This window comes from Cajanus cajan, chromosome 2 (assembly GCF_000230855.2).
Source record: "Cajanus cajan strain Asha chromosome 2, NIPB_CcT2T_4, whole genome shotgun sequence".
NCBI lineage: Eukaryota > Viridiplantae > Streptophyta > Magnoliopsida > Fabales > Fabaceae > Cajanus > Cajanus cajan.
This window is the reverse complement of record NC_138518.1, coordinates 51609090-51617085: the sequence shown is the minus strand read 5'-3', so window position 1 is coordinate 51617085 and position 7996 is coordinate 51609090. Positions and strand designations below refer to the sequence as shown.

Below are 7996 nucleotides of genomic sequence, written 5' to 3'. Positions count from 1 at the left end.
CTCGGCCAGCAGTTAAGGGGGACTCCAAAATTTCGTCCAGAGCTCGAAATTTCTCTCTCCTTCTCTCTCTTTCTCTCTCTTGTATTTCTTGAGAGTTTGTGAGGTATTGTAGTGTGAAAAGGTCGCCACAAAGCACCTAGAATCACCATTAACAAAGCTTGATACGAGGTATTTCAGTCAATCTTCTTCTCTCTCCTTTATTTTTATCTTTGTTTCTTATTTCTGATAAACATCATTATAATAAAAATAATCATGTAGATATTTTAGAGTCAATTGTTTAATTTAAATTTCAAGCATGTAAATAGTCATCAATAAAAGGGGATTTAATATTTATATTATTATTATTTATAATGTTAACTTCGTCATAGGGTACCGATTAAGGGCGTTGTAGGGGTGCTTAATACCTTCCCTACACGTAACCGACTCCCGAACCCAATTCTGGTTATCAAGGCCATTATTGGACTTTTAAAAACCTTTCTTTTTCCAATGTTTTGAGTAAAATATTGGTGGCGACTCCATGAACCTATTTTCAAAACCATTAATTAAGGATTAGTCTGGTGTCCGGGCATTCCTTAATTGATGAGATCTTTAAAAGGATGTCTAAATCATAGGTCGCAAGATCGGAAATTTTCGGGTTGCGACAGTCCCCAAAAGATGAACATGATTAAATACACATTTTGCAGCAAAAGTAATCCTAAAAAAACATGTATTCCTTTCTCCTCTGTTCCTGCTATGGTTCTTTTTCTGGTGCACTTGGTCCTTCTAGAATTGGTCCTTCTGCAATTGATGTTTCTGTTGCATCATCTCATCATTTATATCTACTTGCTTTTTTGTTGTGGTTACTCCTTTGGAGGGTCTTCTTGGCACCAATTTTGGTCTCATGTTTCTTCCCTACAAAAAGGTAAAAGATTAGTATTTGTATATAAGAAATGAATTTGTTATTATTATATCATATACCTTCTTTCTTGTGGTAACTCCTTCAGGTGCAACATGTTGTGTATCTGGTCCAACATTCAGATCTGGTGCTGGTGTTTCATTAGTGTGTGTTTGATTGGCTGATTGTTGTGTTGGTGCTGGCTTTGCACAGGTTCTGGTGTTATGTCCTAGAACACCACATCTCTTACACCTATACTTTCCAAAGTCCCTTGTGAGTTTTGTCACATTTGGGTCAATTTCACCTGGTTCTCTTCTTCTCAGTTTTTTGGTCGCCTAGGGCCCCTTTTATTTTTAGGTGGTTGAATCTCATCAAATTGACTTTTAGGCCACATATCCTGCCCATTTGTGGCTGAAATCTTGTTTGCATAGCACATAATATATGTATCCCTAGAATAACAACTATCAACATAATTCATGAAGTTCAACTTTCTAAATTGTAGCGCAACCACTACATGCCTGCATGAAATGCCTACCAAATTCTAGAAATTGCAGCTACAATAATTTTGGTTTATGTCAACAATAAACTTCTCACCATTGTGTAAGTGGCTCACCTCAAAATCTCCATCCCCACCCCAACATGCAACCCAATTCCCAGATTTTTCAACCTCCCAATCTAGCCTCTTCAAAAGTTTAGGCATAATTTGACCTGTGTAATTTTTACACTTATCTCTAAGGTTTGAAAACCTATTCATGAGGTACATCCTAATCCACTCAAACATGGTTATGATTGGCTTATCCCTAGCAACAAGTATGGTACTATTAAAGGCCTCACTCAAATTATTCATCAATAAATCACACTTTGTATGAGAGGAGAATTTATGCTTACACCATGCTTTTCTGTCAAGGTTATATAACCACCAATATGCAGCCTCATTCAGATCTCTAATTTGTTGCATCTTAGACTTCCACAGTTCTTCATATGTTGCTTTGGCAGCACCCATCATTAAGTCTCTTAGTTGCACACCTCCTCCAAATTTCTTTTTGAAATTATTGTACAAATGTCTCAAACAGAACCTATGTTCAATTGGGACAGGAAACTCTTCAAACACTTGTAGAAAACCCTGTACAAAATGACAATTAGTATAAATATTACCAAAAACTTACACAATTATAGTCAGCAGGTATGAATTAATTTACCTTTTGTTGGTCACTCATGAAAACCCATTTGTTGGTTTGTGCATCACCAATATCCTCTAAAAGCAAATTCAGAAACCATCTCCATGACTCTTTCATCTCAGTTTCCACAATAGCAAATGCCAAGGGCAAATATTGATCGTTTGGGTCTCTACCAACAGCAATCAATAGTTGACCTCCATACTTTGTCTTTAGGTGGCATCGATCAACACCTACAAAAGGGCGACATGCCTTTTTAAATGTTGATTTACAACCTTCGAGGCATATGTAGAAACTTCTAAATGTTGGTGATATATTCAAACATGGCCTCTGAACGTTGATAACACATGTATTTGCAGGGTTTCTTTGTTTAATTTTAGCAGCATACCTCCAAAGTTGTTTAGATTGCATTACAAAGTCACCATCAATGACACCTCTTTGCTATTTGTTTAGCCCTCCATGCCCTCGACATTGATATTCCAGTCGAATAATTGACTTGAATTTCACCAACTATATCTTTCAATGCCATGTCACTAGTTGTAGCTTTCATTTTGTTTATGAAAAGCTTGGCAACCCAGGAAGACTTTGCACATGTTTTATGAAAAACCCTTCCACATGCGTGTTTATCATGCAAAGTATTCAGCCTATAAGTCTCACAATTGCTGACCTTGCTCACATACACAGAGTACTCAACACAATGTTTACACCTTGCCCTGACTCTCTTCTTGTCGTTAAAGTCAAACCTTATCTCCTTTCCATTCAACACATTGTACTCTAAGATTGCTTCTTTAAATTCTTTAATAAAACCAAATTCCAATCCTAACTTCCACTTGAAGTCTTTGTTCAACAAATCTATGTTAAACCGCTCATATTTCCTACGTAGGCCATCTTCCTCAGAGTCATCACTTTTCAAAGTCTCACTAGCATACCCATGCTCAATATCTTCTTCTACTCTCTGTGAGCTATAAAATTCACTAGCATTTACAAAACCTTTGTGATGCATTCCATAATTCTCTGTATTTCTATTCTGATCTTTTTTCTACCACCTTTTCCTTTCTTTCTTTTTTTTCCAACAACAACATTGGCATCAATTCCAACATCATTCCCAGCATCATTCCCAGCATTTCTGTCAACAGCACCATCCCTATCATTAGCAGCATCCCCATCACCAACATCATTCCCAGCAGCAATAGTAGGATTTTTATGTGCGTCAATTTGCATAGCACTTGGTAAGTCACGTTCAGGGCCAGTCATTTCAACAGGCTCTTCATCCTCAGCACCCCAAACTACTTCAACTATGACACCTTCTAAGTCAGGGTTGTGAACACTATGAGCAACATTTTCCTGCTCCTCCTCAGTATCATCATGTTTTTTCCTTGCAACTGTCTTCTTTCGAGTAAGTTTGACTCGACCAAATTGAGGAACTTATATATCAAATTCATCATCTAATCCAGCAACCCTATCCTCCTCTGAATCATCCAACCGAATGTTACAGAAATTGTCCCCAACAAAACCTTCATTTCCACCTTCACAAACTGCAAACATTTTCACTTCCACATTGTTAGTAATTGCAAAGTTTGCCATGTCTAATGCAACACTATCACAATTAATCTCTTTGAAATCAGAAGGACCAAATTTCCACCACAACCTAACAGAATGCTCTCCATATGCCAAGTCTTCTTTTACAATTCCCACGGCTTCAAAATAGGACCACCTATCCATATCCATATTCTTCACATGCACTGGCTCGCTACCTCCAACATAATGCATCACGGGGTCTAACTCAAAACGACTCCCTTGATAAAGTTTCAAATTGAAACCCATTAACACAACTGCAAAGAAACCAAATCTTTGAGTCAAAAAAACCTTAGCAACAGAACAGTTAAAGGCTATCAAATTGTAAACCCTAATAACATAACCAACCACTTTCCTTCAACACAGACGGAGAATGGCAAGGGGCTTCGTCCAGAACAACTTTGGCAATGCTTCAACAATGACAACAACTACCTCTATTTATGGGTAAAAAATCTCACCTCCACAAATGGTCATCGAAGAACGGTGCTTCAAACTTCTAACCCAAGGAACAAACAACCACGTACAATGCGCGTTTCCAAATTGAAGAAACACAAAAACGGAGCAGCTTCACGAAAAAGGAGAATGAAAACGAAAATCAAAACGAATTACAACTTCAATATTTTCAAAATCAAAAAGGAAAAATTTTCAAACATGATTTTGTGAGTTCCTGAAGGTTGAAGATAAATGGGTTTCTGAGTTTATAAATTTTCAACATATGCGCGAAACTAATTTTTTTAAAAAATTTGCAAATCTGACGTGGCAATTTACCTAAAAAATGAGGTGGCCATTGTGTGCTGACATGGCATACAACGTTGGGCGATGACAAGGCAGTACGTTTGTCACGTCATCATTTAACAGAGGAAACTAACGTCAGGTACTAATTTGGAAAAAAAATATTAATCAAGTAATTTAAATAAAAAAAAATTTAAAAAGTAGTAATCTGAAAATCGACCTAATTCAAAGTAGTTTAAATATATTTAAGCCTTTTATATATTAACAGCTTGAATAAAATTTATGAAGAGACTACCTTTATTGGTATGTTTAATGGTATAAAGCGAGATCTTATAATTCGTACACAAATCAATTTCACACACAACAAAAACAACTAAAAGATTCTTCATGAATAGATCATGTGTATTTAGTAGCTATTTGCAGTAGAGAATCACATAGTTCTTTTGGTTTGCTAATCATAGCCATATGATCTGCTCCTTCAATCTCTACAACGTCATTAATCCCGGCATTTTGAATCATCCAGAGCTGGAAATTCAAAGAAATTGCAAGGTCCTCAGTGCAAACGATAAAAGCAAGAGGAACTGACCCATATCCCTGTTTGGAGAAGTTTTTCTGCTGGGACAAGTCTTCGCCAAAGAGAGACCCTCGCCTTAACAAACTCTTGGCCAATTCTATATCCTGCAATCCGATCCTCATTTTTATTGTTGAATACTTGAAAACAAAAAGTTATTCTGAAGTCTAAGCACATGTCAATTAGCATGCGTTACACTAGGTAGTATACGTACCTCAATGGGGGAGGCTTGGTAGAGTTTGTTGGACAAGTATTTGGGACCAAAAGCAAATACTGTTTTGTTTCCTCTATGGGATATTTCATTGTTGTGAATAATCAATTTTATCCGGACTCACAAAAGTGATGAAATAGACATCTACTATGAAGGGAAGGAGCTCCCGAAACATGCCGACAAGAAGACAGGACTTTAGAGGGCCCAAAAGCACAAATTAAGTATTTTTTTTTGGGCCCGGAACGGGCCGTTCCAAGGTCCAGAACGGGCCGTTCCAAGGCTCCAAAAAGGCCAAAAACCCTAATTTGGAACGGGTTGTTCCGAAATTGGAACGGGTCGTTCCAATATTGGAACGGCCGTTCCTAAAACGGAAGGGGCCGTTCCTACATCTGGAACGGGCCGTTCCATGGCTGTTCCGGTCTAAAAAATTGGGTGTTATTCTCAATGCTGGAACGGGCCGTTCTGATTTCAGAATGGGTCGTTCCAGTATACGAATTTTTCACACAACGGCCATGTCCAGAACGGCCGTTCCGATTTTGGAACGAGCCGTTCTGGACCCCTTCCCGAAGTCTATAAATAGACAGCTGGGGCTCATTTCTCGAGGACCTGAAAAATTTCGTCCAGTACTCTTCAGAGCTCGAATTTTTTTTCTCTCTCTTCCCCCTCTCTTTTGTATTTCTTAAAATCTGTGAGACACCTCTGTAGTGTGAAAGGTAGCCAAAAAACACCTTCTTGATCATTATATTCAAAGATTCAACTCATTTGGTATCGTTTCTTCTCTTAATTTTTCTTTTATTTATTTATTTATTATTATTATTATTTTGTTTTTATTTGTTTGTTTATTTATTTTTGCTTATTGTTTGTATATAGTGAATATGATTTGTTGCCTTTAAGATTATTATTTAAAAAAAAAATATTTAATATACGACCAATAATAATGTTAATTGAATAACATTTTTATCTTTAACATTATTAGGTCCTGGGGTTTAATGACTAGTCATCATTTGCTAGCTTAAACTCTCATATATGAAATTTCTTTCTAAAGAGTAAAGATCTGTTGCAACCAATAACGTTAATTAAATAACATTTCTATTTTTATCGTTATTGAAGGGATTTATTGATTAGCCATTTGCTAACTTGGATCCTTGTGCAAAATCTATTTCTTTAAATAAAAATATAAACATAATTTTTCTTATGTACATTTATTTTTATGGTTAATGATATTAATTGAGTAGAACTTCTACCCTTTAATATCATGTAAATCATAAAAGTTAATATAATACTTATTCATTGTCCTACACTTTAAACATATTTTAGTATCAACAAATAAAGTCAATAACATGGATTGAATAGCAATTCTATCTTTGATGTTATTGGAAGGGTTTATTGATTAGCCATTTGCTAACCCAAATCTCTATAATTTTCTAATAATAAAAAATAAAAAAAAGGGGGCATCTTAGATTAAAGAAAATATATGTCACATACGTTTTTGAGGAATAAATTAAATATTTATAAATTCATATAATTTTGCGCAATTAATTAAAGGTACTGTTTTTACGGGCGTTGTAGGGTGCTAATACCTTCCCTACACGTAATCGACTCCCGAACCCAACTTTAATTTTAAAGATTATCTTTTAAAGGGTTTTCCAATGTTTTTCCCTTAAAATAAAATATTGGTGGCGGCTCCATTGAAAAATAAAAATGTTAGCGTCATCCCGTCGTGATCCCGGTTACGACAGATGGCGACTCCACTGGGGAAGTTTGAGAGTCAGGCCTTATTAAATTAATTGCGCAAAATTATGAATTTATAAATATTAATTTTTTTCCCTTTCCTTTTATTTTATTTTTTATTTATTTATTTGTTTTGTTATTTTTGTTTGCTACGCATGTGTTGTTTGAATTTAAGTTTAAATTATAGTTTTATTTATTTTATTTGCATCTCTACACCCACTAACACTTGTACCTCACACACTTTGGACTCTATACCCGAGCCTGTGCGAGCATAGAAAAGAAAGTGGCTTGATGACTGTTATTGAGGGGCTTGATGCTCATTTGATCGTTGTTGAGTCACTACTCAGGTTGTTACTAGTAGCATGGGTTAATCATATTGAGAGGGTATGTTCCCTACTTGTGATTGGTTCATGCGCTAGGTCCTTATTTATATGATAAGGGCAACCTGGGGACCAATAATTCTTGAGAAGTTTTTAGATCCACCCACAAAACCATGCACTAATAGGTGGACTTAATGACCTTCCAAAGTAGGGTGTTAACCTTAGAAATTTTTCTTCCCTAGGTTTACCGTAATAGGTCACATCGCAGTACTCTCTATCCCTCTTTTGATATATGTTCATACTAACAAAAAAATATGTTATACATTCATGCATCATAAATTTATATCCAATATCAATTTTTTAGGTTGTTTTTCTTGCCTAAAATAAATTTTTTAATAAATAAAGGATAGATGATAAAAAGTCATGCATACATGCATATTAGGGGCATAGTAAGTCACATTTTAATTAAGTCTTCATCTCATTTTTTTCTTTTCTTTTAAACCTTAAAATAATTGATAGTATTCAATATGGAGGGAATTCAAAATCATACGAGCAATGCATCAGTGTTAAGCAAGAGTATTAGGATAAATGTGCTAAAAAAATGATCTCCAAAGGGTAGGTCAGATCTGCTAAAATGATAGCACATTTGACTTGATAACTTGTTTTAGACATCATTTATTGAGGAGAGAATTCTCCCTTGAGTGATTGTTAATCACATTTTGATCTTGAAATGATTGATCCTTGTTTGAAAATGTGGTTCGTACTGCTGCATTGCTAGTAAGATGACCTTATCCATTGAGGAGTGAA

General features: G+C 35.6%; 1 protein-coding gene and 1 pseudogene across 1 annotated transcript; both read right to left on the bottom strand.

Moving 5' to 3' along the window:
- Positions 1-762: 762 nt before the first annotated feature.
- Positions 763-2460, bottom strand: LOC145955023 (uncharacterized). The gene is made up of 4 exons (XM_083069720.1): positions 2074-2460; positions 1469-1997; positions 958-1103; positions 763-891 (listed from the first exon to the last, which is right to left on the bottom strand). The coding sequence occupies exons 1-4, from the start codon at positions 2458-2460 to the stop codon at positions 763-765; spliced, it is 1191 nt and encodes a 396-aa protein (XP_082925846.1).
- A 2292-nt stretch (positions 2461-4752) lies between these two features.
- On the bottom strand, positions 4753-5052 carry LOC145955022 (norfluorocurarine synthase 2 pseudogene; annotated as a pseudogene).
- Between the last annotated feature and the right edge of the window lie 2944 nt (positions 5053-7996).

Coding starts and splice junctions, on each gene's coding strand:
- LOC145955023 (XM_083069720.1), bottom strand. CDS start 2,460: ATGCAATCTAAACAACTTTGGAGGTATGCTGCTAAAATTAAACAAAGA. Junction 1,998..2,073: donor TCATGAGTGACCAACAAAAG/GTAAATTAATTC, acceptor CATTTTGTACAG/GGTTTTCTACAAGTGTTTGA. Junction 1,104..1,468: donor GGTGAGCCACTTACACAATG/GTGAGAAGTTTA, acceptor GTGGTGTTCTAG/GACATAACACCAGAACCTGT.